Raw genomic sequence first — 22873 nt, forward strand, 5'->3', positions numbered from 1 at the left:
CAAATACAGGCACCCTGTGCTGCCATGCTTGCTCGTGCTCCGCCTGTCACTCTGTTGTCCTCCCTCCCCCCCAAGGTGCAGCCTCTCCGCCTGGGGATTCCTGAGGAGGGCAGGAAGGCCCCCTCGGAGCCCTAAATTATGATTTTCCGACAGCTTCCTTCCTCCCATCGCTCCCTTCCAGCCCGTCCCAGCTCCGTGAGGAAGGAATGAGCTGGGTGAGAAGGGCAGCTCCACGGAGCATAAATAACTTGGCCAGGCAGCTGCAGGCTCTCCGGGTCCCCCAGGGCCCCGCCCTGGCCCAGTGGGGTGCCCCCTGCTCTGGGACTAGGGACAACAGGGCCAGGCCTCCAGATCAAAGGCGCAGAAAGCGGGCATTGTTCCCCAACCTGGAAGCACGGGGAAGGCCCGGCCCTCCAGCCCTACCCTTTGTCTGGGCAGAGGCTTTGAAGGCCACTGGGGTTTACACGGCCCCTTCTTCTCCATGACATCCAGGCACTGCCATCAGGCCTGGGCCCCTGGGGGCTGCTGCCACAGGCTCTGGGCCCACTTGTCTCCCTCGGGCTGCTTCCTCACCTATAGGATGGGCACGATATGGGTACAGATGAGATGGGGTGCCCGGGCAACAGGACTGATATCATGGGCACCCCCGAGCCAGAGAGGCTGCCCTGAGGGACACAGGCGGAGGAGAGGGGCCCTTAGCGAGGCCCCGGTGGGAATTCACGGGGAAGGGAGGCTTCGACCCAGGTCGTTTGCTGGAGAACAGCATTTCCTGTTTGGACTAGCCCCGGGGGACGTGTCAGTGACTCCATACCAGAAGGGCTGTATTTCCCAAACCCCACAGCCTGCTCCGGGAGGGGTGTGTGTGTATGTGTCTGAGTCCATGTCCCTGTGTGGTCCACACGTGTGTGTGTCCATGTGTCGTCTCTCGCCTCATCAGCTCCCAGATGGGAGTCCAAATCTGAGCTGAGTTCTCTTTTTCCCCAAAGAAGCCCCCCCCCGCACGGCTCAGCCAGAGGGCGGCAGTGTGGCCTGGTGGGTGAGTGCGCAGGCCGGCACCCATCACTCACCAGCCTGGACCTGGGGCGAGCCCCCCACCCGGGGGTAATGAGGCGGCCTCCCCGGTGACAGAGAGAGGGGCAGGAGACAATGCAGGCAAAATGCTTAGCACAGCGCCTGGCACACGGTCAGCGCTCGGGAACGGAAGCTGCTGTCGTTACTGGCGGTTGTGGTCTGGTCTTGGCAACGAGAGCACTAGGCCCCCAGGGAAGAGGCCCCGCCCACAGGGACAGGCCTGAGACCTCGAGGGAGCAGCCCCCCCCCCCCCGTCTCAGCAAACACTGAAACCTCAAATGACCAAGACCCAGGCCCCTGCGGCATTTCCTGCCCTTCCAGCTCAGGGAGGAAAGAGGACCAGAAAACAGGCTGACAGCCACCAGGAAAGTGCACCCTGAAAAGGGGCTTCGGGCTGTGCCCCAGGACCACCATGCGGAGACCCAAAGCTCTCACACTTGCCCAGAAGCATGAACTCTTAAGCCAGAGGGATCTTAAAAAGGTCCTGTGGTTTGTTTTTTCAGGCAAGGAAATATGGCTCAGAGAGAGGAGGTGACTTGTCCCAGGTCACACAGCTCCCAGTGCTTGCTCTGGAATTGACACTTAGGCCTATGGGGCACTGAGCCTGTGCGGTAACCACCAGGCTGCACCTCCACAGGGTGTGGCTGTAGTTATAAATCAATTCCCTGGACCAGGGGATCCCAGCCTCAGCAAGGACAGGGCCCCCTCTGAGGTCAATATGTGGATAACAGCTTTTACTGAGAGTGTCCCTCGCTGGGTAAATTCCACAGCCGCCTGAAGCTCCCATGAATTTGGTGGCCTTGGTAAAGGAATGTGTATGCCATTAATCACAGGTGCATCTCGACATGTTGCAAACAGACCTGGCAGTGCCTCATTCTGAGACATCCATCCCACGTGTCCCCGACACCTCGTGGGCCTTCCAAGGCACTCCCCAGGACATAAGCCACTGCCCAGCACTTCTTCCTAAAGAGCTGCATGCCCTTCAGTGTCACCTTTGGGGAGATGGTTTTTGACCCCAGCCACTTGACTTAGGCTGCAGATGGACCTGGGCCTCTCAGGAGATGGCCCCTTGAGAGTGACAAATCATCCACGGTTATGGAGTCACTGATCTAGTCGTGTCACAAACAAAGGCTAACCAGAAAGGTACAAAGCTGAGTTTCTTGGGGGTCAGACAGATAGCACACAGTAGGCGCCCAAAATCATACATGGAAGGGAGGGAGGCAGCTCCCCAAGCAGGCAAAGTTGGTGCCATGATGATGTCATTGGAGGAGGTGGGGAGTCCTTGGGTGACCACATGAACCAGGGGCCAGCGGGTGCCAGGGCATTACCGTGACATGTCAATCCTGCCCCGCCCCCATAAGGAATGTGCAACTGTTGCCCTTACAAAGAGAAACTGAGGCTGGAGAGGGGCAGAACTTGGCCAAGCTAACTTGGGCAGAGGTGGCAGAGGCAGAATTTGAACCCAGCTCTCACTGCCCCCTCGGGGGACAGGGGATAGCTCCCTCTACATCAGCACACTCTCCCCTGTCCTGACTCAGGCCCGGCCCTGGTGAGTCAGGGGAGGCAGTCCCCAGGAATCAGAGGGAGAGGCTGGCAGATCCTTCCTGCTGGAGTGTTGCTAGCAGAGATCTTGGATCTGGACAAGCCACGGCAGGATCCCACGGGACAGACCCCTGGTGCACCACCAAGCTGGGCAGGGGGCTCCCTAGCCCAGGACTGCCTGCTGCACCTCAATCCAGGCCACAGGGGTGGTTAGAGACTGTCCTATAGCTTTAGAGGGTTCCGGGTCCCCTCTAATGAGAGCTGTGGTCTCTCCCCATAAACACACACTCCTGTCACAGACACACATCACACACATGCACACAGGCATCACACATGACACATACCCATCACACTTGCACACACATGCATCGCACACACCCATTGTGTGCACACACACTTGCATACACCTTTGCAGGACTCACAGCCCTCTCCCCAGAAGCTCATCCATGTACCCCTGATGAAGAAACTCCACTCCAAGCCAATCCTTACCTTGTTACAGATGGGGAAACCGAGGCCCAGACCAACATGCTGTCTGCACTCTTCCCTAATTGTGCTTAAGAGCTTACCCCCTCTGAAGTCAGGAGATCTGGGTTCAAATCCTGGCTCTTCCAACCACTGATGGAGCGCTTTAGGTAGATGACATCTCCTCTCTGTGCCTCGCTTTCTCCATCTGTAAAATGGCAATAAGATTGGACACTGACCTTATGGGGTCAGCCCAGGTCTTCTCCTCCCAGGGAGACTAGACAAGTGCCTGGGCCTCAGTCCTCTTCTCTGTAAAACGGGATAATTGTGCCCACCTCGCCCAAAGTGGTTTGAATATTAAACCAAGACAGGATGTGAATCGGAGTTGAAGCGCCCTGCACACAGTGGCGCTCACTGCTCAGGAAGCCTTTGTTGCATGGATGCACAGATCTCGCGTGCCCAGGGAACGGGATCCCTGAGAGGGGATGAGGCCCCCTGCATCATTAGCTCAGACGTGGCGGGTTTGGGTGCTCGCTGCGTCTGAAACCGTGCCCCCGGCCTCAGTTCCTCAGTCTGCAACACGTGGGAGGGCACCTCCGAACTGGCACCTCGCCCCCAAAAGGGCCACGCGGCGCAGGACGCCAGGCTCAGGTGGGCACCTGGCAGGCCTCCTGGCGGGGGCGCCCGGCCCCCCGGGGCTCCTTCCGGGTTGGCAGCGGCGGCGCAGGGGGCGGGGGGCCGCCGAGGGGCCGGGCGAGGCCGGGAACGCGCGCCCCCGCCCCGCGCCCGCCTCCCGCGCGCCCTCCCGCCGCTGCGCCGGGAACCGGGATCCGCGCGTCCGGGGCGGCTGGCGGCGCGGGCGGGTGGCGACGGCAGGCTGGGGGCGGCGACGGCAAGGGGCCGCGCGCGGAGGGCGCCGGGCGCAGCATGGGCGGCCCGCGGGCCTGGGCGCTGCTCTGCCTCGCGCTCCTGCTCCCCGGAGGCAGCGCCGCGTGGAGCGTCGGGGGAGCCCAGTTCTCCGGGCACAGGTAAGGGCTGCCCCGCACCACCACCTCTGTGTCCTGCCGGCCCCGGGTTGGGAGCCGGGACTCCAGGCACCCCCAGCCTCCGTGCAAGCCCGGGATTGGGAAGGGAACCCAGTCCTCCAGCGCAGTGCCAGCCCGGGTGGGGGCAGGGACCCTGGCCGCCCCGCTATCTGGCAGAGGCTCATGGCAGTGCAGGGGGTCCCCTACACCAGGTGTCTGGAGACGGCAGCCCCCGACAGCCTCCTCCACCCCCGACCACTTCACCTCCAGAGCCCCAGAGGAGGAGGAAGGGGCACAACGAGGGAGAAACCCCCCAGGACTTCCGTCGCCCTAGTCCAAGGGCGCCCCTCCCTGCACATGGGAAAAGCCCAGGACACCCCCTAGCCGTCGCTCCAGGGACCCCTTTCCCTTTGCCCTGCTCCTGGCTTTTTTTAGTACCCGGGCTATTTATTTCCCTCCGAGGAAGACTGGGGTGGAGTTTCTCTGCCCGTGGGTCAGTGTCAGCCCCCAGGGACCTGGCATTTTGGACAGATATGGCAAGGGATTCTCGTCTTCCTGCCGCTCTCTCAGGAGCTGGGAACAGTTTCTCTTCTGCTGTTTATGGAGCATCTTCTAGTACCTGTGAGGGGGCCTTTTATGTGCAGTGTCATCATTAATCCTTCAAAGACTGAATTGAGGTAGGGGGCACTGCCCCCATTTAGCAGATGAGCAAACTGAGGCCCCAGAGAATTAACATAATCTTCTAGGTTCATGGGCTGTTAATAAAAGAGCTAGGATTTGAATCTGTGTCTTTCTGGCCTTGATGACAGTGTTTGAACCTGCCCCGGCCACTGTCCTGGCTGCAGCCCCTGCGCCTGCTGGGGTCCACTCTCCAGGGCCAGCCACTGTTGTCTGAGGCAGACAATACGGAGTAGCCAGGCCTTTTCATCCCATTCAAAGGCCTGCCTGACCCCCACCCCCTACGGCCTCAATTCTTTACTTCTTTTCAGAAATGCCCCTTTCCCAGTGGTCAGGGGCCAGCATGCCCCCGCTGGGCTAGCAAGAGCAGATGACGTGGGCAGCACTGGAGGGCAGAGGTGGCCGAGGCATCAGAGGCCAGAAGAGCAGTTGTCTGAGACAGGGACGGGCGGGTGACAGATGTCACAGCCATCATCTACTGTATGCTCACCACAGCTGACCTGGGCTGAGCATTTTACCTGAATCCATCACCTCCAGAATCTTCCCGATTGCCATGGGAGGCATGCATTTTTAGGGCCCCCATTTCATAGAAGGGAAACTGAGGCTCAGAGAAGGGATATGACCTGCATAGGTCATGGATGTGAGCCCCCAGGGTCCCGGGTTCTAAGATGACCGAGACTCTGAACTCAGAATTCCCAGTGTCAGGCTCAGATTGATGGTTGAGAGGGCTTAAGGTCCGGGCTGCCCTCCAGCCAATCCACGGCAGCGCCCCCCAGCCTGGGCTGCTCACCACCGGGGCTTCCTGGGTGTGAGCAGGATGGTGGCTATGGGCCGGTATCTGGTGGTCACTGGGGATTGTCACCCCATCTGTTCACAGAAGGCTCACAGTGGCCTGAGCATCACAAAAGCCCTATGGGCAGTGCTGTTGCTCCCATTTTATAGATTAGAAGACTGAGACCTAGAGAGGAAAAGTGGCACCTCAGTCCAGGCCAGCCAGTTTCCTGTGTTCTTTTCACCCCCGCAGAGGTGGTCAGCTTGTGTGTCTGGGAGAGGTTTGCATGTCTTGGTTAGGACCAGACCCTGGCCCTCTGGCTCTGGCTCTGTCACCACTTGATGTGCGACCTCAAGCAGGTCACTTCACAGCCGTGGGTCTCAGTTTCCTCGCTGTTTCCCTCTTTCCTCCCCTTGTCCCCTGCTCACAGGCCTGCTCTGAGGGTGGATGGCGTCCCATGGGAAGGACCAGCGTGGGGCCTGACATTCAGTGGTTCCTGTATCACCAACATTAGGTGGAGGAAGGGACCCCTAGCTGGAGGAATCTGTGGTCCTCAGCTACCTCCCCTTGTGGCCCCGTCCCCGTGGCATCACTGGAGACAGCGTGGGGATGTCACACCCCATCAGCTCTCCCTCCACCCCCAGCCCGGCGCCCCAGGTGCCCTTTGGCAGCTGAGGGACCAGTGGCAGAAAAGAGGCTTTGTGCCTGGGGAGGGGGAGGCCTGGGAAGGCATCCAAGGGGCCGCCCCCAGCCCGAGGAATGTGGCGAGACTTTGAGACCCCTGGAACCAGGGTGCCCTGGGGCTGTGCAGAGCAGCCTTGGCTCGCCCCTGCCCCTGTCCACCCCCCAGTCCCTGCTGGGGCTGCTTCCTGCCGCTCTGAGGTCCCTTCCAGCCTGAACCTCTTCTTCCTTTAACGACCCGTCTCAGCACTGTGGCTGTAGAGTTGAAGCCATCACTGGGGTCCTGGCCCAGGCCCCTTCCCCCTGCAAGACTGGCTTCCTCTGGGCAAATCCTAGGATCAGTGGAGAGCGGAGAATTCTCTTCCCCAGCCCCTCTCTCGGGAGCTCAAATCCCAGCTCTACACTCGTGTGGGTGACCTGGGCAGGTGATTTCTCTCAGAGCTTCAGTTTCCCCCTCTGTAAAATGCAGAGCCTGACAATTCCTATCCTGCAGTTGAGGGGAGGACCTCGTGTGTGGAAGCCCCTGGACCACAGCTGTGGGGTGAGGGGCCCGTGCCACAGTCCAGGAACGAGAATTACCGACAGCTGTTGGCACTGTGCTAAGTGGGTTGCTGAAACCTCCACCGCCGGAAGAGATTCTGCTGTCCCCATTTGCAGATGGACAAAGTGAGGCCCAGATAGGGTCAGGCCTTGTCCAAGGTCGCCGAGTTAGGAAGCAGCAGAACTAGGACTGGAACTCGGCCCCCAGAGTGGGGTTCTGGCCTAGTCACCCCCCCCACCGCCATATGTCTCTTTTCTTTCCTCCCCTCTCCTTTCCATAACGGCCCTTGGCCCCCAGCCCGCTTGGCTGCCTCCTGCAATTAGCCCTATCACTGTTCCGGATCGCAGCCCTGGGCCCTGCAGAGACAAAGTCCCCTGGGCCCCTTGTGGCAGGGAGTGGAGGGCAGGTGGGGGGCCCTAGTGTGGGGGGCCGGTGCCAGGCGGAGCTGGTCTGGCCTGTTTTCTCTCCTTCCGCCGGCCTCTGGGGGCCCAGGAGCTGCTGAGTGGGCAGAAGGGGCAGACCCAGGAGGGAAGTGCTGCTCCTCCCAGCCCCTGCCCTAGGCCGGTCCTGCAGGAGGTGGCTCAGCTACACTGGGCTTCTTGGGCAGCTTATCGCAGACCACAAGCTGGGAAAGGAAGCCCCCAGGGGCAGCAGCGTGGAGGCGGGCCTTCCAAGTACTGCGCCCATGTCTGGCAACCTGGGTCTTGGCTCCTCTGCCCAGGGCCGCTGTCTCTTCTCAGTCATTCAGTCATTCAGCAAACCTCCCTGAGCACTCTTGGGCTGAGCCTCCTGGCTTGGTCCCTGCCAATACCGTCCCCCAGCATCTGTTGGGAGGGAAAAGCTATGGGCTGTTATGAGGGGTTGAGGGGGCCCCCTGGAGGTGCCCGACCCCTCCTGGGGCCTCAGGACTGAGACCTAAAGGATGAGTTGGAGTTTGCTGGAGTGGGGGAAGGGGCTTTCCAGGCAGAGGGAATCTCGTATGCAAAGATCTGAGGTGGGGGAGAACAGGCCGCGTGGGAGGGAGGGCAGGAAGGTCGAAGGGGGGCAGCGTGAGTGTTGCTGTGCAGGACAGGGGAGCAGCATTCAGGACAGGGCAGTCAGGGCTCGCAGGGCGATGGGGAGCCGGCGTGGGCTGCAGACTCCAGGCCAGCAGTGGCAACTTTAGGTCTGTGCTTTAGAAAGAGCTCCTGCTGCCCCTGGAAAGTGGACAGAGAGGTTAGAGGGTGGCAGGACCAGGCCAGGACCCTGCAGAGGAGTTCGGGTTTATCCTGGGGGCAGGGGCGCTGGGGTCTTCAAGGCCAGGGAGGGGCAGGGCATGGTTATTGGTGACTCCCCCACATGGAAGGGGTGAGGGACTGACCTTGAACCCTACCTGGCCTGAGTGTCCCCTCCTGTCTAGCCGGCCATCAGCTCCGTGTCTCCAAAGCAGAGGATTCAGGCAAACTCCAGCACGTGGGAAATAAACCAGGGGGCCAAGCAGTGACCCACGTGGGGGAGATTTTAATTCAGGAAGAAGAAAATCATCCCTAGCTCCGCCCTGGTAAAAAGAGGGACAGCTCTGGCAATTGTGGGCAGTCACAGGCCCACCTCCCCAAGCCCAGGTCAGGGGCTGGGCATGTGGGGGTGTGCACACATGTGTGTGTAAGGGCGCATGGCGCTGTGTCTGCAGGTGTGGACCTGAGTGCAGGGAGGACGGCATTTCTGTGGCTTCATGTCCTGCCGGATTTGCCTTAGTCTGATTGTGCTTGAGTGTGTGTGTGTGTGTGTGTGTGTGCGCGCTTATGTGGGTCTGTGTGTGTGCACATGGGCACAGGTGTGTCCAGGAGTTGTATGCACATATGAGTGTGTCCATGTGCATGTGTGCTCACTGTGTGTGCGTATTGATGTGTGTGCATGCATTTGCGTGTGTGTGTTGTGTGTGCATCTGTACACTGGCGTGGAGCCTTCCTTCCGTGCCCAGGGGCCCCCTCCTGTGTCTGGACAGCTCTGACTGTCCCCTGCTCAGATTGTTCCCTTGCTCCTTCCTTCCCTCTCAGAGCCCCTGGGCAGCCTAGGGGATGTCACACAGGCTGCAGGGACACCCCCAAGCCACCCTGAAATTGTACCCCAAGTTTTATGTATTTTTCTGGGGAGGAAGCACAACTCACATCAGTTTCCCAAAAGGGCTTATGTCCCCCTCAAACAAAACCCTGACAGGTTCAAAACCACAGCTCTAGGGACCCAGACGCTCTAAAGGGTGGGGGCCTTTTTGAAATGTATCTTTTTAAACATAAAATCCTCACCTGCTCATTAGTAGAAGCATTTCCAGCCTAAGATTAAGGCTGCAGGCTCTGGGGTCAGATGGACCTGAATTCCAATCGTGACTGTGTTGCTTATCTTGGGTGCCCAGGGCATGTCCCAGACCCCAGAGCCTCAGTCTTCCCATCTGTAAAGTGGCTCATAATCTGGGTGTAGAGGGCCCTGGGCGCAGCTCCTGGCAGGCAGCAAGCATGGTAACCGGTGGTTGCTGTTAGCACAGGAGACAGAGGGGATGGAAAACACATCCCTGCCCCCAGAGGTGGTAATTTGATGTGATCATGTGGTTTTCCCTAACTTTATGCACACATAGCTATATATGTGCATCCGTGTATAAATAGTCTTTTGGCTTTCTCTTCCTTTCTTATTTTAATAGAAATGCAGTCATTCTCTATCGGTCTGCACGTGGTTTTTTCTCTGTCACCAGGCCCAGAGGTCTACACGTGGAGACCTTGGGCTCTGCCACAGTGTCTGGTTCTCTGCATCTAGTGGTCTCATTTAGGCTGTTCCCAACGGTGCTGTAATAAGCACCTATCATCTCTGCCATGGGGTGGCTGGCCAAGGGTTCTCTTGAGCTCCTGCCATGTCATTGGGCCAAACGTAGCCATCCCTTCTCCTGGCTTTCCTACCTCCATGCCTTTGGCAAGGCTGTCTCCTCCTTCTGGACTGATTCTGTGAAGGGACTTCCCCAGGGTCCCACAGCGAGTTAGTCCACTGGTCCTGGCCAAGGACATTCTCCTTCTGGGGTAGGGGCGGGGCGGCAGCTGGGGGGCCTGGACTTCGGAGGTGGCAGGCACCTCTGTGATGGCTGGGACATTCCAGGTGCTCAGCAGCCCTCAGCCCTGCACAGGGTCACGATTTTTTTGCCGGAGCTGGGAAAGGAGGGCCGTTTCAGGTGACCTGTCTCAGCCCAAGCCCCCCCACCCCACCAGACGTGCCTTTGTGGCCTCAAGCCCAGGGTCAGCAGGTTCCCAGGCTGGGGCCTTCACAGAGCCATGGACCGTGGCTCAGGAGATGGGGAGGAGATGGGAGCTGAGGCCTCTGGGATGGAGTCAGGGGCCAGGCAGCGCCATCCACATTCCTGAGTTTAAATCTAGCTCCACCACGCACCAGCTCTTGTGACATGAGCAGTTGTCTTCCCCTCTCTGAGCCTCAGTTTACACCTCTATAAAATGGTGGGGGAGGTGCCTTCCTGGCTCACCGTGAGAAGATGCATACAGTAGGTGCTCAATATATGCAACGCAATATGATTATTAGTTGGCATCTGGAGAAGTCAGTCCTCCACCCTTGAGACATTGATTGTGCATCCCGGCCGTCACACAGAGGGGACACAAGGACAAGTGAGACAGGGCCTCTCCTTCGCATGCCAGGGGAGGGAGGGGGCAGACATGAGTCACCAGCTTAATTCAACGTGACAGGTATATACAGTGGTGCGGATCCAGGGCAGGAACCATCAGTTCTGCTCAGGTTGGGGTGGGGGTGGAAAGGGACAAGGGGAGAGGTGCTGAGTGGAGAGGTGGAGGGCGGGTGCTCCGGGCAGCGGGCCCAGTGTGAGCAAAGGCCTGGAGGTGAGGGATCCAGGTGTGGGCGCGGGAGACCCCGAGTGCCGAGGGTGGGGCTAAGCAAGGCAGGGACACGGCCAGGTTTCCGTTTATCTCTAGGGAGAGATGGAGGGGCCACTGCTGTTGTCCAGATGGAAGGCGAGAGGCAGTGGTGACCTGGACAGGTCAGGGTTGGAGAGAAGAGATGTTGAGGAGGGGAGTCCCCCATTGGAGATACCATGCTTCCATCTCGGCCCCCCGCGGCTCATTCCCCAAGACCTCCCGAGAGTGCACAGCCCCCCCCAGGGCTGTGGAATTCGCTTCTCAGCCACAGCAGCACAGAGACTCCCACTGGGGCCCAAAGGACTCTGAGAGCTCAGGAGACTCTCTGCCTGGAGACTCGGGGCTCCTGGAGAGAAGGCGGGCCTCCTCACCTGTCCTCCTGGGGTCCTGGGCAGGGGGCTGCGCCTTGCACCTGAGCTTCCTCACTTTGGATCTGTTTCAGGAACTGGTGCTCATACGTGGTGACCCGCACCATCTCATGCCACGTGCAGAATGGCACCTACCTTCAGCGGGTGCTGCAGAATTGCCCCTGGCCCATGAGCTGCCCGGGGAACAGGTGAGTGAGACCGGGTGGAGAAGGAGCGATGGCGTTGCAGGGGGAGGTGCACAGTGGGCAGAGGCCTAGCAGTGGGACTGCATCGGGAGTGCGGGGGAAGGCGAGGCCCCCAGGGGTGGGTGGGGCAAAGGGAGCATTGGCCCTCTGCCCAGTCTCAGCACCTCCCCTTGTGCTCTTGGGGCACCCTGGAGGGCTTCCTGGGGGAGGGATTCTACCATTCACCCACATGCCTTCACTCAGTGAGTTTCACTGCTGGGGACAGGCCAGCTCAGCGTGCAGAGGCTTCCTGTCCAGCTGATACCCAGATCCCCCCGGCTGGGGGGTTGGGAAGGAGTGGAAGGGCTGAATCCCAGAATGCAGGAGGAGAGAGGCTCCAAAGGGGCCTGGAGAGGGCAGAGGACCCTGGAGGCTCTGGGTTTGTCCTCACGGACAGTGGGCGAGGCGACGGAAGACCCTGTCTGAGCTTGGCCCCCTGGGCACTCTTGCAGCTACAGAACCGTGGTGAGACCCACGTACAAGGTGATGTACAAGACGGTGACCGCCCGCGAGTGGAGGTGCTGCCCGGGGCACTCGGGGCCGAGCTGCGAGGAAGGTAGGACTGCCCCAAGGTGCAGGCCAGGTGTCTCCCCTGGGTGCGCGGGAGGGAGCGGTGAACTGTTGCTGAGTTGGTAGATGCCGTGCGCACTGGGGTCCGCTGCGTAGAGGTGCTGGCGAGGTGCAGCTCAGACCCAGTTGGTGCCTGCTGTCCCCTGGGCGTTGACTGCCTGCCTCTTGGGGGGCCTCTCAGGACCCCTGGAGGAATTTCATACCTGCTGTGTAGCTCATGTCTTAAGTCACACCATCCCAAGCCTTTCCTCCAACCTTGGAGAAAACCCCTCAGGATATTGATGTGGTAGGTAACAGATAGGTCAGGGGGTCATCAAGGTCGGGGTGATTATACCCGTCCTGCAGGTGAGGAAACTGAGGCTCAAGAAGGCGATGGGCACATAGCTCCTAAGAGGCAGTTAGGATTCGAACCCCAGTCTACCTGGCTCCCCCCAGGGTCTCAGAGATGGGAGGACTCCCCTGGACGCTGTGTGTGTGGAGCATGTCCCAGGCAGAGGGACCCTTCTCACCCTACCCGCCTTCCCTGTGTGCACCGTGGGTGGCGCAGGGCCGAGCACCGAGCAGGGGCGCAGAGCAGGCAGCTCAGCCTCCCTGGAGCCTGGCCACACAGTTACTCAGAGAGCCCTGTCCTCTGGGGCACCTGCCTCTGCTGAGCGTTCCAGGCCACTCCCATCCTCACTGGCTGGCTAAACCTAGTGAGAGGAAGGTTTTTGGACACCAAGGGCTGTGTTCCCAAGAATGGCCCTAAAGAGGATAGCCTGGCCTAGGACCAGCGTGAGAACCAGGCCTGTCGGCGCCTCAATGGAAAGAGACGTTCAGGGCCCCCGAGGCAGCATGTTCTTCTGAACATCAGCCACCGGACGCATTCTGAATCCAGAAACATGAACGTGTGAAACACAGCCTCCAAATCGAGGGAACGCGATGCTAACAGAAGTCGCCCCTCCTAGGGGCTTCTCAAGAGATTTACACATTTCACCTCCCTGGCACCCCACAACAGCCCCGGTTCGCAGAGGGGGCAACAGAGGCCCAGAGTGGTGGCCATGTGCCCTGAGTTACACGGGATGGGGGGCAGAGCTCACCACAAAATGAGGCAGGGAGGGGCCTGGCGAGTGTTGATGTGGGGTGGAGGAGTCCCCATTGGAGCTGGGGAGGAGCGAGACACCCAGAGGGAGAAGAGAGCCACCCCGACACCCAACAGGGGTGCTGTACAGAGAGGCAGGCTTAAAGGCTGGTGTGGGAGGCTGGGGGGCAGGGGGCAGACATGAAGAGGAACCAGGAGCAGCACCCTCCCCTCCCTGCTGGGAAGAAAAGGGGAAGGCGAAAGGGCCCCAGGGGCAGGAGGAGAGCCCGCCAGGAGGGGCTGCTGCCAAGGAGGCCGCAGAGGAGCTGATAGTGGGGAGGGGTGAATCCCAGGATGTGGGGGCTGCCTAGGCCTGGTAAGCCTGAGCCCAGGCAGGACCTGCCCAGACAAAGGCCACTCTGTCCCTGGCTCCCCTCCCAAGGGCAGACCTTCCTGGGTCTATGGGGCGGTCATAGAGTGGGTGAGGGGGGAGGACAGGTGGGGGCAGCGCCCATGCCCTTGAGTCCAGCAGCTGGAGGCCGTGTGTCCAGGAGCCAGGATAAGGGCTGGGGGCTCCGCCAATGGTGAGGCAGGGACGCAAGTCGGGGGCTGGGCCAGGCCAACCCTGACGTTTGCCATCTCCCTCTGCGGGGCCTTCAGTTCCCAGCCTGAGGACGGGGGTGTCCAGGGCTTCATGGGCCAGGCCAGCCTTGCCACACACCAGCTGCATGGCCTTGGGCCCGGGACTCCCAGTGCGTTGTGCAAGTCATTGTGCAAGGGCACCGGACTAGGGGGTGGGGAGGCTGCAATTCAGGTGGCGCTCGACTCACGCCCACCAGAGGGAGGGGCATCTTCTCTAAAGGGCACCGCGCTGCTGTGTGCACCTGCAGCAGCCTGGGGCGCCCCCGCACTGAGCCTCAGTGTCCGCATCTGTGAAGTGGGCGGGATAATAGAGTCTGCCTCCCAGGATGTTGCAAGGATGGAATGAAGCAGGAAAGACCTTGCGGGTGATGTGGCCGCCCATGGTGGGCACTGCGTGATGACCCGTGGGACGGAGGGGCCTCTCCCCACCCACAGGGTTGGAGTTGAGAAAAGGGATGCCCAGGCCTGGATATTCTGGAAACCTGCTGTATTGGGCCCTGGGAATAAGGGCTGGGGAAGCATGGGGACATTGCTGGCCCATCCCGGGCCCTGCCCTTCCTCTGACAGCCGGATTTAGGTCAGGCTCCCCCAGCTGTTTCCCCTGCCAGTGACCGCCCTCGTGGTCTGCCCAGTGCTGTGACATGACCCTGGGGCCGTAGAGCTGCGTCACCAGGGGCTACAGGGCCCAGAGTAGCTGGGGTGAGCTGAAGGAGGAGAGGCAACACCCATCATCCCAGCATCCAGCCCTGGATCCGGCTCTGCTGTGTGACCTGGGACAAGTCACTTCACCTCTCTGAACCTCCTCTCTATCTGGAAGCCACCTGTTACTGAAAAGTGCTCACCTCATACCTTATCATGAGGACTAGAGACTCACGCCTGTACATAGTAGATGCTCAATAAATGTCCTGCTCTCCCTTTCAGCCCCCTGTGCTGGGGATTCTGTGTTGGCTCTTGGGGACCACCCTGCCTCCCACCTCTGAGACCCTACTTCTCAATCAGCTGCTCTGCAAACAGGCCTCCAGTCTCCAGGCTTGACGTTCGTGAGGCCGGCAGACTTCATGGCTCTTAGACCTGGTTTTCCCATCTGCAGAATGGGAATGTTCACTGAGATGATGAGTGAGGATGGTCTCCTTGCTGTTCGTGACAACCTTTGAGGAAGGGGCTAGAATGGGCCCCATTTTACAGATGGGAAACTGAGGCTCAGAGAGGGAAAGAGGCTGGCCTGGGCTCACTCAATGCCTGAGAGCCAGGACTGGGACCTGCCTGACCAAGCTTCTGTCGGTGCCTCCAGGCCTTGGGACATGGGCCCTGAGCAGCCTGGGCTGGTGGGTTCTGCTGAGAGCTGAGCTGCTGTGGCCACCATGTCACCCTGCCTCTGGGGCTCCCTGCAGACAGATCTCTCGCCTGTCAGCCCCACTGTCCAGATGATGAAAGTGAGGCTCAGAGAGGGTGTGGGTCTCACATAAGGTCACACAGCAAGTAAGCGTCATGGCTGAGATTCTCCCCAGGGCTCTGGCCTGAGGTCTGCGGTGTCCCCCTGCCTCAGACCCTCCTGTGGTAATGATGAGAGGAAGGAAAGCTGCCACTGTCCTCTGTCTGTGCCAGGTACTGTGACTTGTACTCACCTGTGTCATGCCATCTTGTCATGGTAGAGAAGGTCCAGATGTGGAAACTGAGGCTGGAAGAGGATCTTGCTCGGGATCACAGCCAAATTCAAAGCCCATCCATCTGGCCCGGAGCCGGGATCTTTCCTCTGCAGCTGCGCTGGCTGAGGACTTCCAGGGGGAGCGAGTTCAGACAGTGGGGGCACATTGAGGCTGGCAGAAGCCATTCTCAGCCCCAGCCCCTCCCAGATGGAAAGATAGAGGAGCTGGGGGATCTCTCGCCGCCTTCTTCTCACGGGCCCCCTAGAGCCAGGCTGCCTCTGTTTCCCCCTCACTGTCCCGACTGTTCTCAACGTATGTCTCTTCCCCATCTGTAGATCCCCACAGCCCTTCTCTTCCGTGATGGGGAACCAGCAAGGGAAGAAGTTTGCCCAAGGTCACACAGCAAAACAGCTTAAGAGCAGACTCAAGGTTCCAGCCCAGGCCCTTCCTGGGCCCTCGGCCTCTCCTGCATCCAGGGCTGGGCGCTTCCTGCACACATCTTTCTCCCTCTAACCACATGCCAGTTTCAGTGCCAAGCCTGTGCTTTACTTTGCAGATTCAGAGTCCTTTGGGCAGTGGCTGTCCCCTCTGCCTGCGCCTTTCTTGGTGCCCCCATCTGGCTACGGTGGCCCCCACCCTGTTATCACTACTCCCGTCTCTCCAGTGCCTGGCACGGGCCTGGTATAAAGTGGGTGCACAGGAAACGAATGGGAACCTCATCTCACCCAAAGGGGGGGCCAGGCTGGACACAGACAAGGCTTCCCAGAGGCCTGCCAGAGGATTCCTGGAGCTCCTGGCTGGCCACAGCCCTGACCTCAATCCCGGCTCAGGCCAACAGCAGCAAATATTTACATTTGCAAAGTAAATTCCCAGGAGGAGCCCTGGGCTGGGGCCGGGGAGGCTGCACCCCTGTGGCTTGTGGTCACGGGACCCAGCAGACCTGGGAGGTGGCCTGTGAACCAGGAAGCCCCTCTCCTGGCACCTCTCCTTGGAGAGAAAGTCAGAAGGGGAGCCCAAGGACACCCCCTAATTTCTCACACCCCCATTTCCAGCTGAGGGCAGGATTTGAATCCCAGCCACCCCCCTCCACCGCCTGTGTGGACAGGCAGCCTCTCCTCTCTGGCCCTCAGTGTTCTCATGAGGATCTGAGGAGAAGGGGCACGGAGGCTTCTTGGCTCACCCCCAGCAGCAGGCGGAGGGAAAGGAAGCTGCTTATGGGGCCCGGGGCTGGAAACTGCAGATGGTACTGGCCTTTCGTGCAGGTCAAGACAGGGAGTGATGGGAGCTTCAAGGCGGCGGCTTTGGTGGGTTCCCTAGTCTGCCCGGGAAGGCTTCCTGGAGAAAGTGACATGGGAGCAGCAGCTGTGGGGTTGGGGGTGGGGAGGCAGTATGTGGGTGGGTGTGTGGGGGTGTGTGTAGGGCTGGCGGGGACCTCCCAGGTGGTGGGAAGTGGCCCACAGTCAGGATCCCAGAGTAGAGCTGGGTTTGTGGTCCTAGGATGAGCGTGGATCTCCCTGGAGGGCGAGGTTGGGGCTGGGGAGGGGCCCTTCAGGACAGACCACCAGGCCCGGTGAAGGGGCTCTCAGGTCCCTGGGGCCTGCCCCAGTGGCCCTGGCCCAACACCAGTGGGGGCGACAAAACCTGTGGCTTTTTGCCTACTGGAATTTTGTGTGGTATGGGTCCATTGTAGAACCTGGTTTGTCCCTTAAACTATTTCTGTTTTTCAGAATTTGGGGCATTTGGGGGGATAATTTTTGTACATCCTGAATCCAGAGCCAACCTTTTCTGGGTTTTTTGACAGTTTTGTTATTTCTTTAAACTCTTTTTTGTAATGTTATCTTGCAATTACTTTGAGCCAGTTATGTCTGCACTGCTGGTCAGGCCACGTTTTCATTAGTTTTTCTAGTTTCTCGCTGGCTCCCCGGTGAAATGTCCGAAAGCAAATCGGTTTAAAAAGAATTTCCAACAACAAGTTCACAGATTAATAACTCAGGGACACCCTAGTGTGACAGTAGAAGATTTATGCGCATTTTCAAGACAGTTGTGTCTACCGTCTGCAGGTTTTTTGCCTTTATTTTGCCTTTCATTTTGTTTGCTTACTGTAAATTCACTTTCAGCCAGTGATTCATGCATTCCCCAACAAAAGGTTTATTGAGGCTGCTGAGGCCCTACTGCGCACCGGGCACTTTTGCAGACCATATGCAAAACAGATGAGGTCCTTGCTCTGGTGGGGCTTGTGGCCCAGCCAGGGGGACGGACGATTGACAGGAAACTGGGAAAGCGGCACAGAAAATGACATGTTAGAGGGTGGAAAGTGCCATAGAAAAAAAGAAAATGATAGCGGGCGGGGGGGGGGGGGGGTGCGGGGCGGAGGGTAGATGCTCTGCCAAAGCTTCATCCCAGAGGAAACCGAAACTTCCACGGGGTTGGAAGGATGGCCGCTTCCTTTGGGTGACTTCCTGAAAAAGATGATAAAATGGCCTTTTCCATCTTCACCTGGGAGCAAAGAGGATGAGGAGGGCTTGGAGAGGCCATTCTTCTCAGGAGCCAACAGGAGGGGCCCTCCCTGCGTCTGCCTGGTGGGGCTTGAGGCCCAACTTGAGGTGCCAGGTGGCCCAGGAGAGAGGAGGTCAGGCCCTGCGTTCAAATCCAGGCTCCAGCCTTCAGGTGGACGACAAAGGATCAGTCACTTCACCTCTCTGCCTCGTTTTCCTCCAAGGGGAAATATTCATATTCACTCGTCCATTCATCTGAGCACGGGGGACAGAGGAGTGGTGATACTGAGTTGCTCTGTGCCTCGGTTTCTTCATCTGTAAAGTGGAGATGATACTAGCACCCACTCTCAGGCTTTTGTGAGGATAATGAGTTAAGACTGTATATGTCAAGTGCTTAGAATGTGCCGGGCCCAGAGTAAGTGCTAAACGAGTGTTTAGGGTCATTATTATTACCTACCTTGTAGGATAGAGCTGGGCTATGTCAAGTGCTTAGCACTGGGCATGGCTCACAGTGGCGTCCCCCCCGCCCACAGAGCCCCCAACCCCTGCCCCAGTCCTGGGCTGCCAACCCACCTTTCTCCGCCCTGGGTGAGATTTACCCCCTGTGCCGGGGCAAGTCACAGGCGCCCAGGGAGGGTGTGCCGGGGATGCAGGCCCAGCCCAGTGAAGGCCCCGTGGTGGGACCTGGAGCAGGGTCTGGCAGCTTCCCCGCTGGGGGCGGGCCAGAGGGACCCGTCTGGTTTGAGTTCCCGGCGCCTCTCACTCCCTGCATCAACCCGCAGCCTGGCTTGGAGCTGCCAGGCCTGCGCCTTATTTGGGTCTTGTCTCCCCCCGAGACGACACTTCGTGGCCTTAAAAGGCAGGCCTGGGGGGGTGGAGGGAGCAGAGCCACTGCTGGCTCCAGCTGCGGCCCCCTGTCCTTGGCTTGTCCAGCCCATCCCTCCAGCTGTGGAGAAAACCAGGCTCCCAAAGCCAGACCAGCCAGGGCGGCCTGCTCCTCGTGGGGGTGGCGGCAGGGGTGGGCTCCTGGAGTGGGTCCCCCTTGCCCCCCAAGGCAGCCAGACTCCCTCTGGTTTTCATTTAAAACCAGGGCTGGATCCACTTCAGTGTCTTCTTACCAAGTGGGGCAGGGAGAGGGTGGACAGTGATGTTGCAGCTTCTGTTTATTGAGTGCCTACTGTGTGCCAGGCCCTGTGTGTGCACAGTGGGCGCTTTGCACACGTAACCATCCTCAAGCTTCACATCAGCCTGGGAGGTGTAGAGGCCTTATGATCCCATTTTACAGATGGGAAAATAGGCAGGTCCAGAGAGGACAAATCACACAGGTCAGCAAGTGGCAGGGCTGGGACGCGACCTCGAATCTGTTAGCTCTAAGCTCTTAACTCATACAGCTCGCTGGGGTCATTGGGGAAGCCCCCAGCCTCACTCAGAGCCCCGACCCGTTGCCAGCCCTTCTCCCCACCCCCATCAAGTTGGCAGTCTTGTTCCAGCTCAGCCCAGTTCATGCCGTGTGACCCAGGTAAGCTCCCCCACCTCTCTGGGCCTCTGTCTCCCTCTGCACTGGGGCTGCAGTGGCAGATGAGGGGGTCTGACAAAACGGGTGGCGCAGGCCACAGGGCTCTCACCCCACTGTCCCTCAGTTGCAGGCTCCTCTGGCTTCGTGGAGCCTGGGTGGTCGGGAAACACCCTGCGGCGGATGGCGCTACGGCCCACAGCCTTCTCAGGTGGGTCCTGGGGCAGCTGCTTGGGGTCCCCCTGGGCTAGGGGAGGTGTGGAGAGGGCACAGGCAATGCAGTGATTGTCTAAAAGCCAGCCGGGTCCAGCAGTAGAGGGTCAGGGATAGTGCCCCGCCCTTGCCCCCCCACAGGCTAGAAAGGAAACTGTGAGGGGGAGAGGATGGGCCCCAGAGGGAAGTCTGACCTGAGCCCAGGAACCCTGAGACCCATGACCCACAGACGCAGGTCCAAGCCCCTAGTTTCCTCTTTTTATTTAAATTACACTTTTCTGAGCATCTGCAATGTGCAAGGCATCTCGCCAGGTGTTTTCCATCATCAACTTGTTTAAACCTCACCGCTGTTCCCCACCCCCCAGAAGGCATCATTGTCCCCATTTTAAAGAGGAGGAAACTGAGGGTCAGAGAGGAGACATGCCCTCCTGAGGCCGCACAGCCAGGAAAGGGCAGCTCTGGGACTCGACCCCAGGCTCTGTGCTTGTCAAGCACTCACCCCACCCTTACTCTGAGCTCAGCGTCCTCAGGTATGAACAGAGATGACACTGGTCCTAACACACAGCATTGTGGTGAAGACTGGAAAGATGAGCTTGTAAAGCGCTCGGCCCCAGGGTGCCTGGCAGCCGGGACGTTCTGTAATCACAGAACGTCTTGAATGAATGACTTAGGGGTATCACGGGGAGGCTTCCGGACGGTGGTTCTGGAGGGACGGTCAGAGGGTGACACCTCTGAGGCCAGCCCAGTCCAGACTTCTGTGTGTTGGTCTCCAAAGCCAGAAAGCCCAGGCCAGCCCCGCCCAGGTGGGAAGCAACAGGATTTCCTGCCCTGGCTTCCCAGAAAGGAGTCATTTTGGATGCCGAGGCTGCCCAAGTCGGGTCCTTGGTCCTGCTGTGGGAGAAACGGTCCACTCTGCAGGCTCCGGAGCCAAAGGAAACCCGCAGGGCATGGCCCACCCTGGACAGGCTGTGACCCTGTACCCCTTCCTTGAGCTGGGCTGTCTCATGAGTTGGGGTCATCAAGTGTCTCTCCCTCCACCCATCCTGCCCCCAGAGGCCCAGGGGCTCCACGGGAAACCTGGACCCCTGGCCCCAGCCCCAGCCTCCTCCCTCTCTGCAGGTTGCCTCAACTGCAGCAAAGTGTTGGAGCTGACGGAGCGGCTGAAGGTGCTGGAGGCCAAGGTGGGTGAGCAGCTGCCCCCTTGCCCCCCACCTCCCCAACCCCTCCCTGCAACCCCCGCCCAGCCCACTCAGCGTTCCCACACTGCAGCTCTGAGCTGAGCTTCGACACCCACGGGCAGGCGGTTTCCCTGCCTCCTGTTGGTTCCCACCCAGCTTTCTCGGCCTCGCCTCCAGTGCCCTTCCCCGGGACCCCTGCTCACCGTCAGCCAGCCCGGCCTGCTTCTCCTCCAGGAGGCCCGTGAAGCTCCCCTTGTGCACCCCCATCCCTGTCCCAGCCAGATATTCATAGGCACCCCCCAGAGCTCATAGTTGGGTCCCCTCTGTGCCCTGTCACCTTCATCCTTTGTCCTCCTTCCCATAACATCATCTTCCCGGTTTCAAAAGCAAAACATCTATTGCACATCTCAAATTATTTCAAGATAAAAGGTTTTTAACCATTAAAAAGTAAGACATTCTAAATTTAGAAACAGGAAAAATTCAGAACCATGAAAAACCTACCGAAAAACCACTTGTGACAGCTGCCTGTGCCCCAGAGAGAGCGACCGTCCACATTTGAGCGTCTTCTCATCCAGATTTTCTAAACACACGTAGAGGCATATGCACTTGATCTGCATATCCTTTCCTCCATCATTCCCTCCTCTGGGAACTCATCTCAAGGAGATGATCTGTGAAGATGTTTACCAAAGTGTTTACTCTTAAGAGGGAAATTTGAAAACCAGACAGCAGAAGCGGCGGTTGCGCTTAGGGAACATGGCTCTGTGGAATAGTAGACAGCTGTTAACAACATCTCCATCTTCTAACGAGAAAAGATGCCCCTGGTGTAGCCAGTGGAAGAGCGAAGCTTCTGAGCAGCATGTGCTGGAACCCCAGTTGTGAGGCCTGGGAGCCCCAGGAACCCCCCACTGCTCCCCAAACTTCCTCCCAGGAGAAGCTGGCATGAGGGGCAGTCAGATCTGGGGTGTGGTTCTCAGTTCTGGGTCTGTCCAAGAGTGTCACCTTTTCTCTGGACAGGCCCACGTGGTCCCCTGCCCTGGTTAGTGGGCACTCTGGCTTCTCTCTCATCCTCAGTCAGTGGCTCAGGGGGCCTTTCAGAGTCTCCCCCACACTGGGTCCAAAAGTGGTTTTGTATATACCTCATGTCCTCTTATGTCATGTCAGACTCTCCCAAACATCCCTCCAAATTTAGTAAAAATCCTTCCAGCCTGTGGTGCTTTAACAGACCAAGAGAAGTTTCGTATTATTTATGTAGGTAAGCATAGGAAAAAACCACATGGCCCAGCAAACACGGCGACAGTCACAGAATTCAACTTGGGTGGCAGTGATGGTGTGTAATGGCTCTTCTACATTGAATGGGATGAATTGTGCAGTTTGAAAACCACAGTCACTTCTGATGGAGTTCTGGGCCCATGAGCCCACATCTCTACTCTAGGCTGGGTTCTGCTGGCTACATGGGCCTCCTGCTTCCCACACCAGGGCCCCTCGCTGACCTGTCCCTGGTGAGACCCTGGTACCTACCCCGTCCCTATCTTCCTCTTCCTCCACAGGTGGCAGTGCTGACTGTGACCGAGCAGGCAATGTCGCCGACTCGAGCTGCCCCTGAGGACCCCGCCCCGCTCTGGGGCTCTCCAGCTGCCCAGGGCAGCCCCGGGGATGGAGGCCTCCGAGGTGAGTGGGGCAGTGGGGACCACACCCCCATGTGGGAATGAGTCAGGAGAGCGAGAGTCCAGTCCCCACTCTGCCGCTGACTCCCTGCCTGACCCGCTGTGGGCCGGTGTTTCCAGCTCTCCAATGGGCCTGAGGCGATGGTCTCCAGGGGCCCTGAGCACTGGCGTCCTGGGAGGCCCAGCAGCTCCTGCCCCTGCCCGCTGGTGGAGCTGGGGGCAGGGACTCTGAATGACACTGACCCTTGCCTACCCGCCCCCCATCCCCAGGGCTACCTGGAGCCAGAGAAAACACGAGGGCCCCGCTGCTCCCTCGAGATGGTAGGTGCTGGCTAGGGGGGTGAACCAGGGTCCGGGTGAGAGCAAGGTGGGAGCTGCTAAGCTGATGAGCTTTCTCCTCCAGATGGAGTTGGTACCCGGGGGCTTCCTGGGCCCACTGGCCCCAAGGGAGACACCGGCAGCCGTGGCCCAATGGGGATGAGAGGCCCACCAGGTGAGTGCCCACAGCACTGCTCCCCCAGCTCCCATGGCCAGCCCCCCAGGTGGACCCTGATGTGGCCAGAGGTGGCCTGGGCTCCTTCCACCACTTGTCTCTCAGCTCACCATCCCTCCACTCACGCCTGGGCTCC

At 59.2% G+C, this 22873-nt stretch overlaps 1 protein-coding gene across 8 annotated transcripts in view; it reads left to right on the top strand.

Annotated features, from left to right (window-relative positions):
* Positions 1-3913: 3913 nt before the first annotated feature.
* EMID1 (EMI domain containing 1) overlaps positions 3914-22873 on the top strand; it is a 47551-nt gene continuing 28591 nt past the window's right edge. For 4 of the 8 annotated variants that reach the window (XM_058531718.1, XM_058531719.1, XM_058531722.1 and 1 more), the window contains exons 1-8: positions 3917-4103; positions 11114-11227; positions 11716-11819; positions 19317-19400; positions 20522-20583; positions 22128-22248; positions 22515-22565; positions 22648-22737. In XM_058531718.1, coding sequence (XP_058387701.1) covers positions 4003-4103; positions 11114-11227; positions 11716-11819; positions 19317-19400; positions 20522-20583; positions 22128-22248; positions 22515-22565; positions 22648-22737 — 727 coding nt within the window. In that variant the 5' untranslated portion in view covers positions 3917-4002. Of the gene's footprint in view, positions 4104-11113; positions 11228-11715; positions 11820-19316; positions 19401-20521; positions 20584-22127; positions 22249-22514; positions 22566-22647; positions 22738-22873 lie in introns of all 8 variants that reach the window. The other 4 variants (XM_058531725.1, XM_058531726.1, XM_058531720.1 and 1 more) reach the window with 3 other exon arrangements.

Source organism: Diceros bicornis, chromosome 35 (genome assembly GCF_020826845.1).
Source record: "Diceros bicornis minor isolate mBicDic1 chromosome 35, mDicBic1.mat.cur, whole genome shotgun sequence".
NCBI lineage: Eukaryota > Metazoa > Chordata > Mammalia > Perissodactyla > Rhinocerotidae > Diceros > Diceros bicornis.